General features: G+C 41.5%; 1 protein-coding gene across 1 annotated transcript in view; it reads right to left on the reverse strand.

Moving 5' to 3' along the window:
* The window catches only part of pdia5 (protein disulfide isomerase family A, member 5), a 175,103-nt gene that overhangs the window by 49,467 nt on the left and 98,713 nt on the right, over nt 1–26,923 (reverse strand). Inside the window, exon 11 of the mRNA XM_079563441.1 lies at nt 22,780–22,916. Within this exon, the coding sequence (XP_079419567.1) occupies nt 22,780–22,916 (137 nt within the window). The remainder of the gene's footprint in view (nt 1–22,779; nt 22,917–26,923) is intronic.

The raw sequence follows: 26,923 nt of genomic DNA on the forward strand, positions 1-26,923 counted from the left end.
AAACTATATTCATATGTCAGCGTTTGTTAAAGTAGTTTTTGAATAATTAGAGAAAGTTTAGATTTTTTCAAACCATATATGGGCGAGTCCAGAGATGCCGTCTGTATCTATCCCTCAGTACGGTGCTGACTGTCCTGCGTTACCACGGTGATCAGCTGTGTCACGTGACTATTAATAAACCTATTCTGTCCCAGCCCTACAGACTAACATCAGACATTTCAAATAGATACATTTTTCCAAACATTTTGCACGCTTTTTCAACATAATATTCACTAGACACTTGAAAGAAAATTCAGCTTTTGCAAACGGCTAAAATAAAAAGTTAGTCCGGCCTCTCAAAATGATGACGAATCTAAACCTAAAGTCCACGCTGCCCTGACTCTTTAGAAACACTGGTACCACGCAGAGTCATGGTGAAAAATCGCTGATGTAGCTTTGAGGGAGAGAAAGACCCGGGAGAGCGGGCCACACAGTCGGAGGAGGAGGAGGGGAAACCGCCTCGCTCAGAAGTGTGATACAGATACACATGTACCGTCATGATCTCTGTGTGTTCCACTCAAAGTCACCATGTCGTATTTATAGCCAGGAGTTTAGTTTGCAAGTGAAATCAAAATCACCAATGAAAAACTGCAGCTCTCCACACAGTAGTTTAGAGGTCAGATGTCGTCACAGCCATATAAATGGATTCATTAAAAGTTTAGTCCTGATTTTCATCTTGGCCTGGTGGTACTTGGGCGGTCGAGTATGGCTGCACAACTTACTATTGAGTAGGGATGCACGATAATATCGGCCGCCGATAATTATCGGCATTTATCGGCATTTTGGCGCCATCCCCGATAAAGCCGATAAAAAAAAATTCGGCCGATAATTAGGCCCGATAATTAGAAGCTCAAATTACATTGAATCTGCGGCTCCAGCTCGCTGCCTTTCTCTCGGCGGCGCCGCCCCGCACGTCCTGCAGCCCGGAGCTGCTGCAGACTCAGGACAGCACATTTACAGCAGCAGATATACGCTCTCCACGGCCGACTTTTGCACGGTTTTAGCAGAAAAATACGAAGAGTATTCCAGCGAAACAGCGCTGTGCAGGCGCTCTCCGCGAAGGAAGAGTTTTTAGACTTTTTACATCGAAGTAACTTCAACATTAGCACCGCAACAAAATGAGAAAAAGACGAGGAAATGTGAACCGCGGACCCGCTCACATAAGTGAGCATTACTGGAACACAGCGGGGCCTGAACACCCATGTATTATCTTAGCATTTCTGCTCAAATAAACACGATAGCCCCGCGATTAAAGCGCTATGAACGAGAGAAGTTTTACATTGATGAAATGAGCCACGCAGCTACAGGTTTTTTTTTTTTTAACCACACGAGGCACAAATGCATAAATGAGCCCAATGCAGCATTATATTCCAGCATTGTAAATAATAATTCATTAGTATGATGTCAACAAAAAGAAAAATACTAGGAATTAAGTAGTAGTAATATTATTATTATTTTTTATTTATTTTTTTAAATAAGATGTGACACAGATGAGCAGAGTCAGACCTGCTCAGATGATGGAACTGTAAAAAAAACAGCTTTAGAAAAAGGAGGAGACTCAAACCCAAAGTAAAACTCATTATTTGATTTATATTTATACACTTGTATATTGCTTGGTAGAGTTAATATATTTTGGGCAGAACTGTGAACTGTTACAGTGAGTTCTTGTCACAAACTAAAGTGCAAATATATATACATAATTATCGGTGTCATTATCGGTTATCGGTATCGGGACATGCAGAATTATCGGTTATCGGTTCAAATTGGCATTATCGTGCATCACTACTATTGAGAATACAAAAAATCCACTATTCTATCAGTCATTTAACAAGCTCTGAAAACTAGAGCTTAGGGTTGAGTTTAATAAATCAATTAAATTGATTTTCCTTTGAATAGCCCGATATTGATTTAAAAATCCCTTAAATTGATCCTAAGGTTGTGTTTGACCGCATGAACTATGTTTATTTCAATCAACAATGACTTTGAAAATGAGATAGAAACGTACTTCGTTTGCACTCCGCTCTTCATTTCGAGTGCTCCCTCTAGCCTCCAGGGAGCAAAGTTACAGCAAACTTTTTTTTTTTCATGGTGACAGCCATGTTGTTTACTGTCAAAGGCCTGCTTGGCTGTGCCAGTGCGTTAAAAGGACTATACAGAGTTTATAAATGTTAAAATTAGGTATTTTTCTCCCCCTACATGTCCTAATGTGTAGAATGAGCCCAGACCTGTTCACCACAACTGCCTCTATAATCCTGCTCTGTCACTCAAAAAGTTGTTACTTCGGGTCCGAATTGCCGTCATGCACGACCTTAATATACAAGGTGCAGTTACACGTATGACCTGAGGTGGCAGTAGTGAGGATGAAAAGGCCAACTTGCCATTTTGGGAAATCCGAATTGCCCTACAGACACTAACCAGCTCCTGACTGGTTTAGTAACCTCCTTTAGTGACTATTTATTAATCTGGTTTATCTTCAGCAAAAAGGCAAATCAACTCAAGAGCTTTACATTAAAGTGAGGCTAATTAGAAAACACACAGAGAGCACCGACATCCCCTCCTTCACTTGAACATTTATGACATTTGCTTCGCGCTTTGGCAGTAATCCAGTCTAATGTATTCACTTAAACAGCGATTTCTTAAAGCTCAGTCATGAAAGCCTTCGCAGTGAGTGGGAGATTTCTTTTGTGTTGAAGAAAATGCCTCATGCTTTATCGTTTTGCGCCATATGCCACGATACGAAGGAGACAGGACTGGCAGCTCTCCAGTCAGACCATATGTTTGACTATGGACCGGTTTCGTGTTTGTAAACAAAAGCTGCATATGGACATTGGCAGTTAAAAGTTGATCAGATCGCAAAGCATGGTTTCGGAAAAAATATCTGCTTGTGATGTTACTGAAGATTTAGTTTAGGCAAAACAAACACAACCAGCATTGAAGAACACACTTGTGTGGTCGAATCAGGATGTGGAAAAATGGGAGGTATGATTTTGGAAGATGAATGCACTACATTTTATAAACGTCTGGGAGTTTTTGAGATAAGACAGAAATATGAAGTGCTAAACTAATAAAACAGTCACAGGGATTTCAGAACACATTTGTCAAGGTCTAGGGCAGTGTTTCCAAACTGATATGGAGTCTGGACGCACTGTAAGAATGACGACGTGACCCAAAACGAATTGAATTTCTTATGCGTAATAAAAAATACTGTATTTTCCTTAAAGATAAACTCACCCTCAAATCCACTTTTTTTTTTGCTGATAAACAGTATAAATGAGTGTCCAATAGTGTTGTCTACATATCCTGGTCATAATTTTGGCACATAAAGCAGTACTAAGTAACGTGTTTACCTTAATACATCCTTTTCGTAGTCCCTGTGGGGGTAATACAAGTGTTTATGGGATGATTGGGGGGTCTTTCATCGCCCCCTGGTGTCTCTGGCCACAAAACCATGTTTGCAACTTGACTGCCACCGGTCCGGAGAAAGCAATACACACTAATAGAATCACGAAGAAGAAGCTAACATGCTAACGGGCAAAGCTAACAGCGGGCTAGCGTCACTTTAAACAGTATTTACAGCCAAGTTTGAGTGAAAAAAAAAAATTCCGTTTTATACTTGGATGCACAGTAACCCTCTCTCCCTTCGCCTTTTCTGTCAGCGGAGAATTTATTCTTTATTATTAATTCTTAATTTATTAATTTATTCTCCAAGACAATTAATAAGTTATAAAATCGTAACTTGCTACGACACCTGCAGTTGCGGTTATGGCCTCTAGGGGGAAGAGTTAATTAGTACTGCTTTAAGTGCAAATTAGTTGAAAGATCAACTTTCTGCCTAAAACCGTCAGTGAGTCGCCATCTTCAGGCGACCTGTATTTACTACATCTGAATTTTGAATTTGGCCCCACCATTTGCGCAGGCGTGAAGCCTGACGTGTCGGCGGTGAAGCCTGACGTGTCGGCGGTGAAGCCTGACGTGTCGGCGGTGAAGCCTGACGTCTGTTGCTCTGCCGCTCTGGGGTATAAACGCAGCCCAGTCTCGCACACGCCCCCGCAGCGAGTTGGAGAAGGAGCGAGAGAGTATTTTCATCGATTGTCAGGTTTGCGATTAGTTATAGCATTTAGGTCGTTTTATTTAGCATAGCTTTTTGTATTAGAGATAATTGTGCAGTGTTAATAGCGTTGTTGTTGTTGTTGAATATTGTAGTTTTAGTAGTTACTTTTATTTTTCGATTAGTTAGCTGAATTTAGCCCAGGAATTTTGTTAGCATTACTTTTAGTGTTCTCCATGCTCGGACTTTGTTTATGAGGAGCGTTGCAGGTGCAGCATCGAAGCCAGAAGCCCAGGCCCAGGCCCCTCCCACCCCTCACCCCTCCCGCGTGCCCCTTAGTCCTCCAGGCAACGCCCCTTTCTGTACCTGCTGCCGACACTTATTGGACATTATATTTGCCTGGATTCACCTGAACTTTAAATTGTCATATCTATTGCTCTGTTTTATTGCCTTAATGTTTGGTGCAGCTGTGAGGCCACTTCTGTTGTGATATTGGGCTATACAAAACCATTAAACTTAAACAATAAACTTACATTATGGATCACAGACTCCACTCTGGAGCTGCGATGTCACCGTTTTAGTAAAAGTTGCGGAGACGGCGTAACAACGGAGCCACGTAAACGGCGTTTTGAGATCTTTCCACTCTGGGAGCTAGTTTGGATATAAAATATCAGTTTACAGACCCCCAAAACGCCGAGCTCGTATGGACGATACACTGGATTGATACAATATCTATGAGTTTGGTCCTCAACTTGACTTCGTATGGAGAGGGCCTAAGATTAAATGTGCAACCCGGCAAAATATCTTTCAACTTCAAAAGAAAACAAGAAAAAACTGGCATTTACAGCTATCAATTTTCCTCAGTCAGATTCAAGGATTGGACATGACTCTCTCTTGTAACCTCGGATCATTCAGAGCACTGGAAAACGTCTCTCACCTCTTCGTCTTTAGATTTGACAGAAGATGGCGCCGTTTCTCAGTTCTCTATGGCAGGGGTGTCCAAACTTTATTCATGGGGGGCCGCATACAGAAGCGTACATGGGGTGAAGGGCCACAGGTCTTTGGTTCGTGCCGTGAAACCTTTGACTTGCAGAGGTTTTTACCTCTTAACCCCCACTTGAACCGAGCACATTTTCTACCCAAATCTAAAATCTTCTTGAAAAAAAAAGTCAAAATAGCAACAAAAATGAGGTGGAAAAAAAAAGGATGAAAACACACCAAAAAAGCCAATAAAAAAGTAACAAAAAGTGATGAAAATGTAGAAAATATGTGATGAAAACCCAATAAAAAAAGCGATGGAGACAACGCAACGAAAAAGATCCATTTAGATGAGTTTTGTTGGCCTTAGCTTTCAAATGAGAAGTTACACTGGCCCATAGGCTTATAGACCTTATGGATTTGGGTAATGCTGAACTGGAGAAAATGCACTCGGTTAAGGCGGGGCTTAAGAGGTTAATTGAGCCCCACACCTTTATCTAAGCTTTGAACCTTCATGCCAGCTGTCTCACAATAACATTTTAGTTGTTTGGTTAGAATTGTATAGAGGACCATCTCTGATGATATGTACCGATTCAGCAAGAAGGCCGAGGGCCACCAAAAATGCGTCTGAGGGCCGCATTTATCCCCCGGGCCGCACTTTGGACAACCCTGCTCTATGGGATCTCAATATGCTCTGTTTTTTTTTGTGTAAGTCACCGTGTTTGTCTTCCATAATCTCACTCGTGGGTGGCTCTCCCCGTCAATCACACTCGTCTGACCTTAAGTAGATAAAACCTGATCCCAGGCTACAGTCTTTGTATTAATAAAGGTTTGAAGTCTCGATGGCTTGTGATTTAGCGCTTTTTCGATACCATCTGTCATAAAACCTGCATTACTTCCTCTTTAATAATACTCCTCTTCCAACTCTCATCATTTTCTGCAGATAAAACTGAATCCAGCTTGGCTTCCCTCCATTCCTCATATAGGCCCATGTGTTTGTCCTTAGTCAACCTCACACTGCAAACACATAGAGCTCTGGTGTCTCCACTTTTTTCTGAAAATGACCAACTCTGAGCAACTTGTGTATCGGGACATGATCAGCGATGGGAAACAGAGCAGCCCCCTCGGTTTTCGCCTCCCGCCGAGCGCTGCCGCTGCTGCTGGAAGCTTTATGGGGGAATAAACTGGACAGAAATGCAAGCTGATGGTACAGGCCCGAGGTACATTAATCTTGCAGCGTGACAGAGTCAGAGTGTGCCTTAGGAAACTACACAGGAGGGAGGGGGGAGATAAAGAGAGAGAGAAGGGGGTCACGTGTGTTTAGGATCTATAGTGGGAAGGGCGGAGGAACTATAAATTTGGATATAAATTAGTGTGACCCTTCCTGCTGTCAGGGCTAACAGCTCAAAAATGATGAGACAGTCTTTTGGCAAATTGTTCCTTTCGTATAATCAGGGTTGGCCAGTGTAAAACGGTCTCATCTTGAAAAACATCAAACCAGATTTCCAACAAAACCAAAGCAAAATGGCAGAACAATGTTACAACAGGGGCGGACTGGCCACATGTCCATTCTGGAAGAGCACAGAAGGGCCACTGGCTCTAGGGCCACCCATCTGGCCCCTCAATTTTCTCCTTACCTTCCCCCGCCTTAAAGTGATAGTCTGTAGGTTTGCAAAGAGAGGAGAGTGAAATTTGAAAGTAAATTCCCCCCTTCTTGGACCAGAAAGCCCTTCTTAGTTTGCAAAACGAGGAGAGCAGGAACAGAGTTTTCAAAAGTAAACCATCAAGCCCCTCCCCCTCCCTCCTGATTGGACCAGACCAGGCTGGTTCGCAGGGAAAGCTCGTCTCATTGGTCGACACGGGGGGATGCTTGACTCTGATTAGATTCAGAAATCTGGGAAGTGTAACCTGTGAAAACTTTACAAAACCAGGTGGTTGATTTTGCACATATTTAAAAAGAAAAAAAAGCAAAACATTTAGACTATCACTTTAACTGAGCTTTACCCAAATCTAAAAGCTTAAAAGAAAAGCATCGAAATAGCAACAAAAACTATGATGAAAACGGAACAAAAATGTGCCGGAAGAGCAGCAAAAAACACAGCAAGAAAAACAAAAAAGTGACAAAAACGTGATGAAAAGCCAGAAAAAAAAGTAATGAAAAAGCCACAAAAAAGTCGAAAAAAGAGTGACAAAAATGTGGCGACAAACTTGACAAAAAGTTACAGTCACTTGCTCTCAGTTGCTTTCCAGTCGAGAAGCTTTTAGTTTTGGGTAAAGCCGAACTGGAGAAAATGCACTCAGTTAATGCGGGTGGTTAGAGGTTAAAATATGTCTTTGTGAAAGTGTGCATTTACTCTAATTTGGGCCAGAGTCCAGGGCCGTTTTTCAGTCCCAGTCCGCCCCTGTCTTACAAAGAATTAAAGGGGACATGTCATGGAAAAGTGACTCATTGGAGCTTTTAACCATTACTTACTCACAGTGACGTGCACAGACATTCTGAGGGGCAGGTGCTCAATCAGGACAAAAAGGGCCCCCTCCCTCCTCCCATCCAAAAAATATTATTTTGGGGATTTTCTACAACTATAACAATGTCACATGATGTGGACCTAGTAATAAACTAGATAGACCAGGTGCTACAGCTTCCCTGACATCCGAAAACATGCTGGTCAGGTTGTGCTCTGCCTTAGGACTAACACCTGAACACAATTTTGTCATACAGTTGTACAATGACAAATAAAGAACTTAGTTACTTTATAGGACAAGGTAGGACTATCACAAGGGTCTGCATTAATTGATGATAAATGGTAGTAAAACATACAGGCGCTCATAATTAAACTGACTCTAATATATGATAGACCTCATTACATGCAAAGTGAGATATGCATAGCCTTTATTTGTTGTCATTTTGATTATTATGGCTCAGCTTGTAAAAAGCCCAAATTAAAAGTCTCATGAAATTTGAATATTTTGAAAATGCACTGTAAGCCATGATCATCAAAATTATAACAAATAAAGGCTATACATATCTCACTTTGCACGTATTGAGTCTATATCATTTAGTTTCACATTTGAAGTTGAATTACAGAAATAAATGAACTTTTTCATGACCACCTGTACATCTGGTTTGTCCATTGTCATTGTTTTCCATGTAAAAAATGTCTTTAATAATAATAATCCTCTGCTCATGTTCCTGTGCTCCTCCTGAAGGCACAGTGCCCAGAGCCCAGACACCTCTCCTGCTCACCCTTCTATCTCCTCGGCTCACGCTGCTCTGGCCCTGGTCTGCACCAGGCCATGACGTAATCTGAGTAATAAAGCTAATTTCAGAAAGTTACGGACGTCTCACTGCTGACAATGTCCGGACGGTCCCGGTGACGCCCTCGACTGAACGGCCCTTCGTTTCCACACTAGGGCTGTCACGGTGTGAATAATTTTACCTCACGGTTATTGTGATCAAAATGATCACGGTTGTCGGTATTAACGCGGTGTTTTATTTAATGTGTGTTAATATGTTCAGAAAGCATTGATAGTCCTGCACAAACTGAAATAGTTTCAAAAACGTTTAGCAGTGCTTATTACATTAACAAAAAAATACAGACAAAGCCTTATGAAAATGCAACTAAATGCAAGTAAAGGAACTATAACGATGTGTTGTTGATGTTTCGAGGGTATTACATGTACTATTTTTAGCGCCAGAAACAAAGAATATTTTTGAACAAGATAAACCATCTATATCAGGAACATTGTTCTCAGTTTGTTTCCTTCCAGTGAGCCTTCGCTTTGCAGATTTGGGAAAATGCCATCAGACAGTGATCATTATTAAATTCATAAAACTGCGGCGAGAGTGAATCTATTGCAATCTGCCACCGGGAGCCCCGTAACGCATTGTGCCAGTGTGCGGAGGTATCCGGACACGGCTTATGCTGGCGGTGGCGCTGCAGCCGCACTATGGGGCGCCTCGTTACATTCTCCCTCAACCCAAAGTCCCACATCAGCATTTCAGCTAAAGCGCTAACGTTAGCTTCCTCCTATAGAGGGAGACGGTCATGCTAACGTTAGCTTCCTGCTATAGAGCTGTGGGAGACGGTCACGCTAACGTTAGCTTCCTGCTATAGAGCTGTGGAGACGGTCACGCAGGAGTGTCAAGAGGTTCGAAGTGTTGCTGCTTTAGAGACACTTTTTCCTGCACGTTCCACAAACAGGGAAACTGTCTTGTATCTACTGTCCTTCAGCTTCTTAAAATACAAAAAACATGTCCAGACTTCAGGCTCGGTCTCTGAGGCTGATCCTGCGCTGTCGTCTCGGACATGATTCCAGCTTCGAGAAAGTTTAGTTTTGGTTGTAGCTCCAGAGGCGCCTGGGGCAGCTTCAGCAGAAACCGCGGGCGCTGTAATCCACCGCGGTAAAATATTTTTTCAAAAACAAGATGGTAATTATTATCATCAACATTTTTACTGGGGTTTACTGCTACACCGGTAACCGTGACATCCCTATTCCACACCCCCATAATAATCCAGTCTTGTGCATAAAAGTGATCAAATTGCCTCAGATTACTTTCCTCCTGCATCTCAGAGTAGGCCACCATCTTCTCAAACGGGGCTAACACGAGGTCAGTGCCACTTTTTGATCAGGCCACACATAAAAAAGAACTGTGCTCGTGAGGAGGGCACAGGGGCCGTTGCTTCAGCACCGCCCGGGCCTCTATCCGTGCACTTCCCTGCTTACTCATCACAAACACACCTGGAGGAGTATTTTTCCTTCATGCACGGAGGTTTGAGTAATCCTGTTTACTTCTGTTGTTTGTTGCTGACGCACTTTCATTTGTATTTCCAGGATTTCTCTTGCGCAATATCGAATCTGGAACGGTCCACAAAGCGACACTCAAACTGCGTTCACTAAGGCAAAAAAAATGAAGGTTTGTATTCCTGCAGAGGGCGCTCTAACCACACAAGACTCAAACACACACAGTCCTTGTTGATTAAGTGACTTTTCTGTAGCCTAAAAACAATCCAAGTTGATGAAAAGTTCACTTTAAATGCTGATGTGCACAAAAAAAAGCCACAAATATGCAAGATATGTAATTCGAGACACTGAACATGCTCCTTTCCCCGAGTTTACTCTCTCTCTCTTTGAAGGAACAGTCCAGCACACATCTCTCTCTCCACAGTGGGTCTGGGAAAAAAAAGTAAAGTAAAACTATTTGAACTTGGCCCGTGTTTCCTGCGCTGTCTTGTTAGCGACTGAATTTACGTCTTCCCCTCAACCACCTGGACTCCTGCCTCGCATAAGTCCCGTTTTATTCTCTCAAAAAAGGGAAGGACAAAAGAATCAGTACATGCTTTTTTCCAGCTCCGCACAGACACGAGTTCCCATCTGTCGAGTTCAACTATCTCGAATCAGCCAGTAATTGCGGCCGACTTTATTCGACCCTGTTGTGATTCGAGCATTACAACGGAAAATGATTGCTTGGCGCTAATTGATTCTCGTGGTTTTGAGAATTAATTTGCGTAAAAGAGAAATAACCTAAGAAGAACTAACACCGGTGAGAAAACTTAATTGTCACAAAGGTTTATACACCAGGGGTAGGCAAGTTTGCTCGGTCGGGGTTTTCTTCATTGTAAAAAGACCAAGGGCCGAACCTGACATTTTTGTGTTCTGTTTGGAATTTTTTAAGTAATTAGGGTTAGTATTTTTTAATTTGGCATCCGCACAGTAAAGTGAAGATTACTGCGCGGATTTCGTACTACTCCTGGTATTATTACGCCTTACAATATAGTCCCCCCTTTTATCCGCTTAGAAAATCCACATTGTTTAATTTTGTGTAATTATACTTTGTAGTGGAACACTTCACGTAACCATATTTAAATAGGGAAAACGTGGAAGAGCTCGGTAGCTTCTATCTTGACCTGTTTTGGAGCTATAGAGGAGAGAGGGAGAGGCTAAATGCTAACGCCGTCTGCGCTGTGTTTACGTGACTGAAGATCAGACAGGTCCTAAAGAACTCGTCAAAGCTCAGGTAAGAACATATCAGTATGGAAAAACGGTGGCCTGTTCCTTTAAAGTTCTTCTATGTTGAATAGGAGTCGGTTTGAACTAATCCAAGATACAAATGCTATAGCGCCAATGGAACAAGAATAAAACCCACTTGAAATCAGACAAATAATTGTTTTTCACTTGAAATGACACAAAATTACTTGAATTAAGAGAATAACTACTGCTAAAGGTTTTATCTCGTCTAAGACTAGACCAAATCTACTCAAACCTTAGATTTAATCTGTTCATTCAAGTAGATTTATGTGATTTCTTCCTTAAAACGATTCATCCAGTGTTGTACATAGTATTTGACCTAATTGAGTGTATTGACAGTATTTCTACCTTTTTTCCTCCCATTTAACTCTAATAATGTTCAAAGTACTCTCTGATTTGTGTAATAATGTTTCTCAAAATCATCTTGAGGGCCAGAGGTGCTGTGCTGGAGGGCCGGATTTGGCCCCCAGGCCTGACGTTGCCGACCCCTGATATAGAGGGAGGAAAATACACAATTTGAACATTTTTAAGAAGAAGAAGAAGAAGAAGATCCTTTTTTATATAGCACCTTTCACAGACATGGTCACAAAGCACTTTACATGACACGATTGTACAGTCATGCATCTGTTTCGCTTCAGTCTCACAGAGCAGTGCAGTTACTTAGAGGCTCGTGTCTGGGCTGTTCCTGGATGACATTATGCTTGGACTTTTTTGGAAACAAAGCTTTTGGGGCCGGATTATGACAAAGATTGGTTCTTACGCATTTGTCTAGTGCACTGGATTCATCATTCACTGCAGCCTGGTCATCTGCAGAAGAACCATTACAAAGCCAAACAGATTTCATGTTTTTGGAGGATGTAACTCTGAGTGTCTACAGCAGTGATGAGCACTCACACACACTTGAGACAGAGCTAATGAACAATTAAAAAGTTCAGTGTGCAAAAGCAGAATTTCTGAGTAACTTAATACATTCCTACTTTCTGTCAAAGCATGAAAAGACCCAAGCTACGGCAAGAGATCACAAGTGTAGAGTAAAACGCTTGAAGGTTGAAGAGCACTGTATTGAGACCATTTAGTGTCTGTGGCAGTTCTGAAAGCAGGGGCTTCAAATGATTATGTAAATGACGACACGTTCTGAAGTACAATAAGTTCCCGTATTGACCTTAAAATGGAAAAAGAACATCACGGTAAGCTTTCAATTTCCGATTAAATAAGGCAGTTCTGGAGATATGAGCCAAGTTTGAATAGCTTTACATTACATGCGTCCGGACCTACTGCTGAGGAGTGCGTGAAGGCTACCTTTGAACCTCACAGTCTGCACAGAGGGGTTCTGGGAAGATGTTTGCAATCCAAATCACATCTAAACAGGTGCAAAATAAAATCCAGATAGAAAAAAAAAGCGAGAGAAATAAACAGCTTCCCGTCATGAGAAACCAGGCTGAGATTCTCCAACAGTAACCCCGTCAAGAGAAGACTGTTTCTTTTAATTATTCTGACCATGAAAGAACTAGTGGTGAATATTTTAGATCGTAATGCGGATTTGTGTAAAGCGGTCGATCGTTTAAAAGGCTGCTGGGCTTTCAAAGGGTGAACTCCGTCTGCTCAACTCTCCCTCCAGTCCTGACTTTGAACCTTCACATGGCAAAGACAAACCCATGCCGATTTTTCCAAATGTCTGGTCTATAATCCTGTAAAAACAAATACTTGCCCGCTGCAGCATTGGCCAATTTCATTTTATCACTTAAGATCAGGCGTCTCCAAACTTTTTTTACCCGTCGAGCTACTTTTACACAACAAGAACGTCGGAGAGCTACTTATGCTTCAAAAACACTTGTGTAAAACGCGACTTAGGTGGACTTCACCCTGGAGAATTTCAAAGAAAATGACTTGCTTTTAGTCCTTATACTTTATAATATTGACCAAACTGTTTGCAGATTGTGTTCAGAACAAACAGAAAATGCATCTAAAAGTTGAGTTATCAAGTGTATAAAGACGTACAGATTTGTGGCCATTCATTTGTACCTGTCTGGTCTTAACGCGTGCCTTCAATCACGTAAACACAGCGCAGACGGCGTTAGCATTTAGCCTCTCCCCCTCTCCTCTATAGCTCTATAGACGTAATAATACCAGGAGTAGTTCGACATCCGCGCAGTAATATCTTTGTGATATTACGTGAAATGTTAAACTACACTCTGCGTCCGCACAGTAAAGTGAAGATACTGCACTGATTTCGAACTACTCCTGGTATTATTACACCTTACAATAAAGTCTCCCCTTTTATCCGCTTAGAAAATCCACATTGTTTAATTTTGTGTAATTATACTTTGTAGTGGAACACTTCACGTACCCATATTTAAACAGGGAAAACGTGGAAGAGCTTGGTAGCTTCTATCTTGACCTGTTTTGGAGATAGAGGAGAGAGGGAGAGGCTAAATGCTAACGCCGTCTGCGCTGTGTTTACGTGACTGAAGGCACGGGGGAAGATCAGACAGGTCCTAAAGAACTCGTCAAAGCTAAGGTAAGAACATATCTCAGTATGTAAAAACGGTGGCCTATTCCTTTAAAGCCCTGACTTTGCTCTTTCCAAAGCAAAAAATAGGACGTGTCCGATATTCTAAATTCCGATATATCGATCGGCCTTTGTTGCTGTCGTCTGCCGTCACTCAAGACGTAGTGAATGTGCAAAACATTCAGCACAAAGGGGGGGATTCAAAAGAACAAGCCCCCAAAAAAATAAGCCACAGTGGTCGCATACTTTAGATTTTCATATTTTCGCCGTATTGTCATAAAAAGACAGAATCCCGAAAAGTGCTACAGCTGGAATATGACTAATAACCGGAATAAAAGCACTCCATGAACCACAGCGGGTCGTCTGACGGATAACACGCTGTGACAGAACAGACAAAAACGGACCTGTTGTTTTTAATCCACACCATATTGTTTTAACACTCGCATCCGTCAACATATAACACATGTGGAAATTTCGGGATGATAAATGAGAGTGGTAGTTTAAATATCTCTGTTTGGACTGTGTTTCGCCCTTGGGAATCTTTGACACCGCGTCTATTGCTTATCGATTGCGTAAGTATTGTTTTGTTGCATTCCAAACAGTGAATCTAAGACTTGAGAATGACATCGCTTGAAAATAATCCCACTTTTTCGCCGCCAACTGGAACAAGTTTCTCGAGTGATTCATTTATTGCAAGAAATGTGTGCACTTTTCGACACTAAATATTTAAAAATCCCCGTGTCCTGGTTGTGTATGTGGGCTGAAAGCTGTATTGTGTTAAGTCGGTCTCCGCTCGAGGCGCCGCTGCCGGGTGTACGGAAACCGCTGCTGCAAACGCCGCAATGAGATTTTAAAACTATGAATCATAATTACGGGGCAAAGTGGAGATGCACGGAGCCATTTTTCACCATGCAGGTAGAGGACAGGCAAGGAGAAGCCACATAAATGAGTAAAAAGTGGTAGTTGCTGGTCCAATGTTGCACTAATGCCTCGGGTTAATGGAAGGAAAACAGAATAGACGAAGGGGAAGGGGGAAAAAAAGCCTCGTACTTGAATAACCTCGGTTTAATCCGGGACTAGACCAGATTTTACTTGATGAAAAACGGGCAAAAACAGAAAACATTGTTAGTAGGGCTGTAGCAAATTACAAAGTATCCAGCTTCCATTGGGTCTCATTATGTATGCAGGGTTTAGGTCGGGAGCAGCAAGTCAAATTTAGTGACTTTTATGGCCATTTTAGCTCCAGATTACAACATCTTTAAGGCCACGAACGCAGCCGATCTATGCATGTGTCATTTTTAAAGATTTGCTGTAATAGCATTAAACACAGGAATGACGGTCATTTTGGAAAATCAAATAGTAATTGGAGAAAATGAGCGGAGGAGGAGGAGGAGAAAGAGGAGGAAGAAGTGGAAGAAGAACAAGAGGAGGAAGACGATAAGGGGGAAGTGAAGGAAGAAGAGGAAGAAGAAGAGGAGGAAGAGGCAAAGGAGGAGAAGGAGAGGGGTTGGGAGAAGAGGAGGATGAAGAAGAAGGAGGAGAAGAAAAGAAAAAAGAGGAAGAAGTGGAGGAAGAAGAAAAAGAGGAGGAAGATGTTAAGGGAGAAGTGAAGGAAGAAGAAGAGCAAGAAGAAAAAAAGGAGGAAGATGTTAAGCGAGAAGTGAAGGAAGAAGAAGAGGAAGAAGAAAAAAAGGAGGAAGATGTTAAGGGAGAAGTGAAGGAAGAAGAAAAAGAGGAGGAAGATGTTAAGGGAGAAGTGAAGGAAGAAGAGGAAAATGAAGAGGAAAAAGAGAAGGAGAAAAAAGAGGAAGAAGAAGAAGTGGAGGAAGAAGAAGAGAGCAAGAAGTGAAGGAAGAAGAGGAAGTAGAAGAGGAAGAAGAGGCAAAGGAGAAAGAGAAGAGAAGAGGAAGAAAAAGAAGAAGACGATAAGGGAGAAGTGAAGGAAGAAGAACAGGAGGAAGAGGCAAGCGAGGAGAAGGAGAAAGAAGAGGAAGAAGAACAAGAAGAGGAAGAAGAATAGGAAGAACAAGGGGCAAAAGAGGAGAAGGAGAAAGAAGAAGTGGAGGAAGAAGAAGAAGTGGAAGAAGAAGAAGGAGAAGGAGAGGAAGAAGAGGAAAAAGATGAGGGAAAAGCAAAAGAGGAAGAAAAAGAGGAAGACCAACTTGGATTAACGAAAAGTGTAAAAAGAAGATGTAGCAAGATAAAACAAGAATAAATGTAGAGGCTGCTGGAATCAAACAATGCTTTTCAATGACATTTAAGGACTTTTTTGGCAGAATTTTTGTCTGAATCTTAATCTATCCATGCAAACATATTACATACCAGTGCTTTCATGTTACATACCAGTGCTTTCATGTTACATACCAGTGCATTCATGTTACATACCAGTGCATTCTGCTGCTACGACTTGGTGAATGCACCTCATCCAGCTAATATTTAGTATGAATAACCTTTTAAAGATCACTGGTGGATGGAGATAATGTTGGCACAGACTGGCAGTCAGTTCATTTTCTAGCCCCCGCACAGCCGCCCAAGAACACCTCTCGTGCTGCCCATTGTTGACATTCCTTATTAACAACGCCGTCGAGACGAGAGTGGTATTTGTCCCTCACAAACAATTATCCTTTGCCCTTGAAATAAGATATAAGACTTTGTGAAATCGACTGCAGTGACCAGTTCATGTCCTGCAATGATGGTGAAAAAAGGTCTCCTAGATATATATCTTTTTGGACACAACGCCAAGACTTCGAGTCCAAAAAGACAAGCCACATAGTTCAGAAACTGACACCGAATCACTAGAAAAAGTCAACGCACCACCAGCTCTAAAGACAATCTGTGAAGAAAACCTCATCTTCGGCATTTGCATCATTTTGTAGCTGGAATTTATCAACATTGCAAACTCCTCCGTGGGCTGCTCAAAAGTGGGGACCGGAGCGACGCGATTTATAAAAACTCTGAAAAGGGCTTGGACGATTCCTGGCGCGTTTACAAAGCCCTGTGTAACGACAGCGGAGAGACGGCTGAATGAAAAAGGACAGGGACAGATTATGGGAAGCATATGGCCACAATGAAGCGCTGTTCTGGAGCGAGCGCTGTGCGTGTGATGCAGAGGAGGAAGTCGAATGCAGCGCGCTCGGGTTTGTTTTTCTATTGTAAAGGGAATTTCTCAGCAGCGGACTGTGAATAGATGTTTAAAGGATGGGAACAATAGCACAAGCCAAGAAAATAGGGGCAGAAATGTTTTGCAATACATTCATGATAACAAACATGGCTGCAGTAATAACGTACCCACAATACATTACTTTGAAGAGTGAAATCCTTTTGGCCTACAGTATACTGCTAAAGGAAAAAAGGCCAATGTGTGGAGTCTGCTTTGTACCAAGATACCTTTTCAGCCAAAATCGTGCTTGGTCAAGTATTCAATAGATACAGACGACATCTCGTCATTGAAGGGGGCGTGGCTTCGCCGAGGGGGAAAATAGAATCTTTAGAGAAACACAATTTTCCCTCTTTTTTGCCATTTTCTGGTGGAATATGAACTTATTTATCACATAAATAAAGTCAAGTGTAATTCGGGTCCATATGGAGATTTTCTCACAGCAGATTGTTCAGTAGAAGTGAAAAAACGGCAGTTGTAGCTAGCGCTAGCTAACCGTTAGCATTAGCCCGATGCTAACATGAAGCATCAAGTTAGCATTCTCTGTTATTCATGTATTTATGGGCTGTTGAACCACTTTGCTCCTCTCTGTGTCTTTGTGTCTTTATTTAGTAGAAAACTATATTCATAATTCAGTGTTTGTTAAAGTAGTTTTTGAAGAATTAGAGAAAGTTTAGATTTTTCTCAAAATTGTTTTCCCCCTTAACTGTTTTCAGTTCAGTTTCACAGACGGCATCTCTGGAATCGTCCATATATGGTCATTTTTGAAAACAGTTAAGGGGAAAACAATTTTGAAAAAATGTAAATTTTCTCTAATTATTCCAAAACTACTTTAACAAACGCTGAAATATGAATATAATAGTTTCTACTAAATAATGATACAAAGACATGGAGAGGAGCAAAGTGGTTCAACAGCCCATAATTACATGAATAACATAGAATGCTAACTTGATGCTACATGTTAGCATCGGGCTAATGCTAACGGTTAGCTAGCGCTTGCTACAACTGCCATTTTTTCACTTCTACTGAACAATCTGCTGTGAGAAAATATCCATATGGGCCCGATTTACACTTGACTTTATTTATGTGATGAATGAGTTCATATTCCACCAGAAAATGGCAAAAAAGAGTGGAAAATTGTGTTTCTCTAAAGATTCTAATTTCCTCCTCAGCGAAGCCACGCCCCCTTCTATGACGAGATGCCGTCTGTATCGACTAATGATTATTTATTTAACCGCGGAGGCAACAGTCTCAGCAGAGATGCCCAGACTTCCCGATCCACACACACCTCCTTCAGCTGTTCTGACCCCGAGGCCACACCAGGCCAGAGACATAGTCCCACCACCGTGTCCTGGGTCTTCCACGAGGCCTTGTCCCACTAGGACATGCCTGGAACACCTCCCGAGGGAGGCGACCAGGAGGCTCTGAAACAGATGCCCGAGCCACCTCAGCTGCTCCTTTCCACATGAAGGAGCAGCGACTCTACTCCGAGCTCCTCCCGGGTAACTGAGCTCCTCACCAGATCTCGGAGGGTGCGCCCAGCCACCCTGCGAAGGAAACGCTTGTATCCTCGATCTTGTCCTTTCAGTCATGACCCAAATTGCATGATATTTAATTCAATTCTTAAGAAATGCCTCTTTTGTATTTGCGTTACAGTCATTTAACAGAAATTCAATAAAGATAGAAAACCTTGTGGGCTTATGAATAATCGACTATTACTTTGGAGCTGGTTGGTCAATGTGCATATATTTAAGGTTAAGGTCTTTAACCTTTTTTAGATTAAAAGCTCACCTTGTTAATTTGGTCGTCTTGTAAAAGTAATCCTCCTGAATTGCAGAAAGTGTCAGGTATGAATAAAACATACTGGTCTGATTTAACCTCTTAACCCTTTTCTCCATTTCGGCCTTACCCAAACAAAAGCTTATTAGAAAAAGGAAAGTCAAAGCGATGAAAAAGCGACAAAAATGCAGCAAAAAAGCAATGAAAAAAAACAAAAAACTCAAGTGACGAGAATGTGGCAACAGCGAGAGGAAAAAGATCAGCTGAGATCAGTTCTCGGCAGGCGGGGGTCAAGAAGTTAAAAGAAAACGTTAACAAGACTAAGAGATTTTGTTAAAGGGGGGGTATTATGCAAAATTTACTTATTCAAGCTTTACATCATGTTATTTTGTCATTCCCTCATTAAAAACATGCCTGAAGTGTTGCCTTGGCACATTCACGTATTTCTGAGTAATCTGTAAAAACTCTGATGGCGGCCATTTTAGGGATAGGTTTGCCTGAGTCCTCCTAGGAACGCCCCCACCTCCTGGAGACGCCTCCGAGCTTTCGTCACCAGCCAAGTAACCAACCACTGCTCCTCAGCAGAACCCCCTCCCCACTGATGCCACAGACAGCGTGTGGAGGGGGCGTGTCGGAAAGGCTCAGAGGTTCTTAAAGAGACAGAGGCCTATTTCAAGACATTCACGACAGCCATTTTGAGAGAGACATTTTATACAAGGCAGTTATTCTAATTTACTGCATTTACAGACCAACAGAAGGTTTGGTCATCATTGTAGTGTGATATAGACTGGTGCTATGTGATTGAAAAAAGCAGAATAGCCCCTCTTTAAAAAATAAACTAACAAAAAAGAGCAAAAAAGGGAGTTTGTAGATGATGTCGTAGCATGAGTGTCAATGTTGAGTAATGGAATTTGTCATATGCTTTGACACAATGAACACAAATGATGTAAGTGCCAATTCTATACATGTTCTTGGCTTTTCTTTGTGAAGAAAGTGTGAAATGTTTTTCATCATGTGCGTAAGTGGAAATCCCCGCTGTAAAAGCCACATCTAACCGTCATCAGTATTAATATATCAAGCATCGGCTTAAATGACTTGAATTGAGGAAATATATCTTGTTTAGAGGGGGTTTAACTCATTTAGACCCTTTTCCTGATCTGACCAAGATTATTTTGCTAGTTTGATGAAATTTCAGACTGGTTCTATGGTAAATCTCACTTGAAATATGGGACAAGACCAATTTTCTTACCCCATTGGCAGAGAAACTTACTTGAAATGAAGGCGAAATGTATTGAAACGAGTCAGAAACCTCTCAGAGCAGGTGAAATAATCTAGGTCAAATGCCCAACTACATCTTAACGAGTTAAAACAACAAAAATGTGGATTATTATGCTCAAATTGAGACCTCTAAACTAATCTAGTAAACTACTTTTTGCAGTGAACAAAGTTATATTTCAGTGCAAAATGCTACAGTATGTAATCGATCTATACAGCAAAAACAAAACACTGTCATAAATTAAGTATAAATTGTGAACAAGCCATTTTAGTAATACAAAGTTACAAGTTATTTCTAAGGAGGAAAAAAAACTTTTGGAACAGATTGTTGCATTTTACTCACTTCACGAAAAACAATATCGACACAGATCTCCAAATCTCATTGACATTTTACCAGACTGCTTTTCCCCGAGTTTGTCAAATCCACAGATGGCTTCCCTCACAGTGAGAAGACCTTTCCAGATGCACGTCTTATTCACAGTTCGTGCAAAAAAAAAAAAAAAAACCTTAAATCTGTGCGGAGCTGGGAGGAGGTGGAGTTCGGTGAGTAAACAGTTGTTGGCTCAAAACGGTGTTAAAATCTGCCACTGAAGATCTTTCTGAAGACCGACAGATGTTGGCAAACTTTCAACGGATATTCCAGCCAGATATTTTCACTTTGCAATAAGAGTGAGCAGTTTACAAATTAGATTAAGTCTTTTTGGTAGTATTATGTAGTATTCTTCTAGTTGCTACAATACTTAAAGGGATAAAGACAGTCTGAGGCAAATCACTTATAACACCAGACTAACCATATAAATGTCTGTGTCCATAGAGTCATTTGAACCATTTTGCATTTAAAATTATATTTGAGCAGCATCAGTTTCGTGGTTGTATAAGCTAAGCAGCGGCGGAGTGATCTGCTAGAAAATAGTCCCTCAAAATGCGATCATTCATGTGATGATTCTATGGACACTATGGACATTTAATATGGCTCGTCTGGTGTTATAAGTGATTTGCCTCAGGTGCTCTGTGGAGCGGGTCACACTGTTTTTAATGCAGGCTAGCTGATACCATAGACATGCACTAGCCTAGCACTAGCCTAGCGCCACGAAACTCTTCAAATACAAGAACTGTATGAATTTAAAAAAATAAAATAAATCTCCAGAAATCAACAACACTCTGGATAATTAGGAAATGAGGCCCTATGTCAAAAATCCTGAAATATCCCTTTAATGTAAGACATGAAAGCTTCCACAAATGTGATTTAGTTAGAGGAAAACCTCTTATGAACCGAGCACGTTTTCTCGAGTTTGGCGTTACCCAAACCGAAAAGCAAAAAAAGCGGCAAAAGAGTGACAAGATCGTCCCGGGAAAGCGACAATAACAGAAGAAAACGTGACAAATACACACGACTAAAGAGTGATGAAAAAGCAACAAAAAGTGAGGAAAAATAGATAAGAAGTGCCAAAATACATGACAAAAAAAGCAATTTAAACAGAAGATAAAACGACAAAAAAAACACTTCCAAAATGTGACAAAAATGCGGCAAACGAGTGACAAAAACGTGCTGGAAAAGCAACAATGACACAACAAAGCAAGACTAAAGAGTGATGAAAAAGCAACAAATAAATCAACAACGCCGCGGAAAAATTACCAAAACTACGAAACCATGACAAAAATGTATAGGTCTTAGCTTTCAAATGACGCATCACACCGGTCTATAGGCTGCAAGCTCCAGTCGAGAAGCTTTTAGATTTGGGTAAAGCTGATCTGTTTGTATGTTTGTTTGTTTGTTTGTTTGTATACTTTATTGTCCCTTTGATGCAGCTGGGGCGACCCAGGAGCAGTGGGCGACAGCAGTGCCGTGCCAGGGACCCATCTCCATGATGTGAACCCAGGCTGATGGTCAGAGTCACCTGGCTGGAGGATTTACCTATTATTAGGCCTGTCATGATTATGGCTGAAACGACTAACCGATTAATCGACAACTAATCAATTATTGAAATAGTTGACAACTATTTTAGTCTAATCGTTTTCTAGTAAACACAGACTCAAATAGAGCAAAAAATGACATGAAAACGACTTTGTTTTTAAAGTTAGGGTCTGTAGTGTTTTGTACATTGACAATTTCAGAATTAACCGTCTGTGTCTCATCTAATCAGAAATCAGAATTAGCGCCAAGAGCCTCCAACAAACATTCACTTGAGGTTTACTCCGTCAACATGTCCTCAAGCGTTGTGTGGTAAAAAAAAATAGGAAAAAATAAAACTGTTCATACGCCATTCAGAGGCAAGCGATTAATCGATTAATCGTGAAAATAATTTAATCGATTACCAAAATGATTAGTTGCAGCCCTAGTCACTATAACAAATTTGAAGTTCGATATATCAAGGCAGGAAAGTATCGCGATAAACGATATTACTGACTCTAACGATGCTAGATACAGTCAACTCCCAGGCATAAAAATGACAGTAAACCTTTGTTTCTAGACGTGCATCATCATATCCTAAAATACCACACAAGCCGCAATAAACATGAAATATTATGAAACTCAATTTGCTTCAGTTAGATTCAGTTAGAATCTACGTTTTACAAAGAAAGAATGGGTGGGAATTGCTAATAAATGCACAGACGATAAATATCGAGCCCAAAAATATATCGTTTATCTATTTTGCATTGAACGATAAGTCGATATAGTATTTATCCTGACAGCCCTACCTATTATACATGTTTTTAGTGGTAGGGGAGACCGGAGTACCCAGAGGAAACCTACACAAACGAACAAACTCCACACAGAAAGAACCCGGGACCTTCTGTCTGTGAAGCACAAGCGCTAACCCCTGCAACACCCGGTTAAGGTGAGATTTAAGAGATCAAAATACTTGCTTTACAAACTTCACAGAGAAGGCTTTGGTTTCCCTGAGCTAAAATAAGCCTTCATGTCACCGCACTGTAAGGAAAAACGACTCTTTCTGGTTTACTCACACGGGGCGTAGAACATGATGAGAGCCGCCGTGTGCTCCTCCAGGAAACTGTCGAAAGACTCGTCTGTGAGGTGGAAAACGGAGGAGTCAGACTCGGACCAGGGCACCTCCGGGGTCTTCGGCTGCGGGGCCTGAGGGCTGGGGGAGAAAGAAGAGAGAACAGAGAAGAAATTACAAGGGAAATGAAAGAAATGGAAATGTTACCAATTCTCTGATGAGCCTTTAGTGCAGGGGTCGGCAAGTTTGTGCCAATTTTCGTCTTTGCCCAAACAGCAGGGGCCGAAACTCCCCATTGTAGCCGAAAGTAAAGAACTTTTTTTCTGCAAATACCAATGTTTTGCATCAGTGGTTCTGAAGTGGCTTCGGGACCCAACATTGCATCAGGATGACCCCAAACAAAACTGTCATTTGTCATATATCGTATATAAAATATTGTATTTTTGTGACTTTTGTGACAAGACTGAAATTATGATCAGTGTTAATTTTGACAACATATTTTTATTTTTGTTTTAGTCTTTTGACTAAAATGTCATTTCATTTTAGTCAAGATTTAGTCCAAAAAAACTTTTCAATTTTAGTCTAGTTTTAGTCGACTAAAATTGCATGTCAATTTAATTAAGACTAGTCAACTTCGCATTTCTAATATTCATTCTAATCATATTTAATCTTGTTCCTCTGCTTCATGGAGCTGCTCCACATGATAAAGCTCAGAGCTGTTCATTTGGCAGTGAATTTAAATGATTTGAGGCTTTTTCAGACGGTCAATAGAAGTTTGGATGATTTTAGTCTCTTCTTTTCATTTTTATTAAGTCTTATTTTAGTCGACTAAAATATCTGGACATTTTAGTCTCATGAGAAAGTTTTAATTTAGTTTTAGTCGGCAAAAAAATCACTTTGACTAAAATTAAGACTAAATATTTTAGTCGACAAAATTAACACTGATGATAATCAAAACAACCCAATAACAAACATTTTAACAAACTGTTAGTGTTCCAATGCAGTTTCAGATGGAAAATATTGAATAAAAGTTCTCTTTAGACTGGCGACCCACTGAAAATGGTTCCGCGACCACTTTTGGGTCTAGAATTCCCATTTTACATTATATAATATGACCAAGTGGGATGTTCTGCCAGGACATTTTTAAAATACTGACACTACTTCTCACATTTTTAGGGTACTTTAACAGGTATTTGCATAATAATATTTCTCAAAATCATCTTGGGGGCCAGAGGTTCTGTGCTGGAGGGCCGGATTTGGCCTGACGTTGCCTACCCCTGCTTTAGCAGAATCATAACGGTGAATTGCTCATGCTGGCTGCACAAAAAATGAGCAAAGGATCATGTTTGATGTTGCTCCCATTGCATTCTCCCCTGCAGGAGCTCACTACATACTGATATATTGTGATTAAACTGTAATTCTTCTGCCGTAGTGTTTGCATTACCGGCTGAGATCAATGCGTGTTTTTAATCCCGCAGCTCGTAGTAAACAAAACACACACTGAAGCAGCAGTATTTGTAACACTCTGGTGACTGCAGCGCGTTATCGTACGGGAGACGCGGGGAGAACGTAAGTGGACACAGCTGGACGTGACTCCACCCAGAGAACCTCACATCTGGAACTGCACCGCGCCTCAATGACAGCATGCGCAATCTGATGTCAACAAGGAAAATCTACCAGCTCTGTTCACGAAAAACCTTCACGTTTTCAGTGTTGACCCGAGAGCCGCCTCTGCCACTGCACGCATGTGTTCTAGTTTCATAAGACTCCAGTAAAGCTGCTTTTTTCTTTTTTTGCTTATTGCTAAATGTGCAATACCTCCTGCAACTTTTCATCACACACTGCAAAAAGTGGATTCTAAGCAAGTAAAAAATGTCTTACTTTAAGAAATAAGTTCTTATTTTTTCCCTAAAAAGTAATAATGTTTTGCCGAGCAAAGTTTTCTTGAGAAAAAAAATCTTTTTTTAGGAAATAAAATCTAGCCATTTCTTGCTCAGATAAATTTGCTAAAAAACATGCTAATTTCTCTTCTAACAAGAAAGAAAAACTTTTTGAATCTTCTTCAGCTTTAGACAAAGAATATTTTTTCTTATTTTAAGAAAAAATGATTCTGATTCTCACAGAGAGATAATACATTCCATTCTTTAAAGTGGGCGGCTCGGTGGCACAGCGGTTAGAGCCTCAGCTTCTCAGCTGGAAGGTCCTGGGTTCGATTCCCACCAGGACGGGGCCTTTTTGTGTGGAGCATGTTCTCCCCGTGTCTACCACTAAAAACATGTACAATAGGTGAATCCTCCAGCAGGTGATTCTGACCATCAGCCTGGCTCCTCATCATGGAGGCGGGTCCCCGGGCGTGGGCAATATTTTCCTTAAATATTAGTATTTATTAAGAACATTTTGCTCAAAAATGTGTGTAATTTAGAACATTTAGAAATAAGATCTAGAAAAAAGAATTCTTAGCAAAAAATGCCGATGCCATTGGCAGAATTTTTTCCTTAAAACAAGACAAAATGTCTTATTTTAAGATGTTTTCCTTGTTTTTAGGAGGGTACTTTTTGCAGTGCATGGATTTCAGAACATGTTTCCCTTCAGCAGGCTCTCGTCTATTAAAACATGAGCAACCCTCCAGCCAATCAGAAGCCTGGATTTTAAGGGGTTGCATGTCCCCAAGGCCCGCCCCAGGGTGACATTAATGCATCTCATTAGACAAAGTGGCTGTCAATCACTCCCACAGTGAGAGCCAGCGAGCTGTGTTGAACCTTGGTGGAATCTAGGAAGCGTGTTTTAGTCGCTGTTTATTTTAAACTGGACTTTGTTTGGGACGGCCCGAGCCTGGATCCTTACGCAAAACTGTGGACTTTCAGCCCACAAAGCGAGAGCATCACCTGGGTCTCTCCCACTCGAACACTGGCCTCTCTCTGGGAAAACGCAGCTTTGAAAACTGAAGGACTTCGTTTGAGGACACATCGCTGGAACACGGACTGAGGAGATCCGAACAGTACAGTCTTGGACAGCACAGAATGAATGAAGATTGCTGGAGTCTGTGATACACGGCACGGTGTCTGGAGTGAGTGACTGTGTCCATATCGGGGCTACATAGTCATGTGTTATTGCCCATGTTCAGCACTGTAAAGTAATTCTATAATAACATTTAAAGTTTGGGCATCTCCACTGGCAGACGCAGGGCAGAAGGGGTCAGGGGGAAAGGTCACCCTGGCGTCTTTTATGTACCAGTGTATGAGAGTGTGAAGCCCTGGGCCCCGTGAGCATGACCCGCTACTAAGGTGAGGGTCGCGAGATGATTTCAAGACAATATATAAAAAAAAAATAATAATAAGTGTTGAAAACCCCCTCCTGGAGCCACCACCTTAACGTGGTGGAGGGGTTTGAGCACATGAATGATCCTAGGAGCTATGTTGTCTAGGGTTTCGTGCCCAGGTAGGTTCTCCCAGGGCAAACAAGTGCTAGGTGACGGGTCAGACAAAGAGCGGTTCAGAAGCCCCTTATGAGAGACTAACAGGCCCGGTTAATCATGAGGCCGTCCTCCCGTAGACCCTCCACCTGTAGGAGGAGCCATAAGGGGCTGGTAGGAAGGAAGGAAGGAAGGAAGGAAGGAAGGAAGGAAGGAAGGAAGGAAGGAAGGAAGGAAGGAAGGAAGGAAGGAAGGAAGGAAGGAAGGAAGGAAGGAAGGAAGGAAGGAAGGAAGGAAGGAAGGAAGGAAGGAAGGAAGAATGGATGGAAAGAAGGAAGGAAGGAAGGAAGGAAGAATGGATGGAAGGAAAGAAGGAAGGAAGGAAGGAAAGAAGGAAGGAAGAATGGATGGAAGGAAGGAAGGAAGGAAGGAAAGAAGGAAGGAAGAATGGATGGAAGGAAGGAAGGAAGGAAGGAAGGAAGGAAGGAAGGAAGGAAGAATGGATGGAAGGAAGGAAGGAAGGAAGGAAGAATGGATGGAAGGAAGGAAGGAAGGAAGGAAGGAAGGAAGAATGGATGGAAGGAAGGAAGGAAGGAAGGAAGGAAGAATGGATGGAAGGAAGGAAGGAAGGAAGGAAGAATGGATGGAAGGAAGGAAGGAAGGAAGGAAGGAAGAATGGATGGAAGGAAGGAAGGAAGGAAGGAAGGAAGGAAGAATGGATGGAAGGAAGGAAGGA

This window comes from Gobius niger (genome assembly GCF_951799975.1).
Source record: "Gobius niger genome assembly, chromosome: 9".
Lineage (NCBI taxonomy): Eukaryota > Metazoa > Chordata > Actinopteri > Gobiiformes > Gobiidae > Gobius > Gobius niger.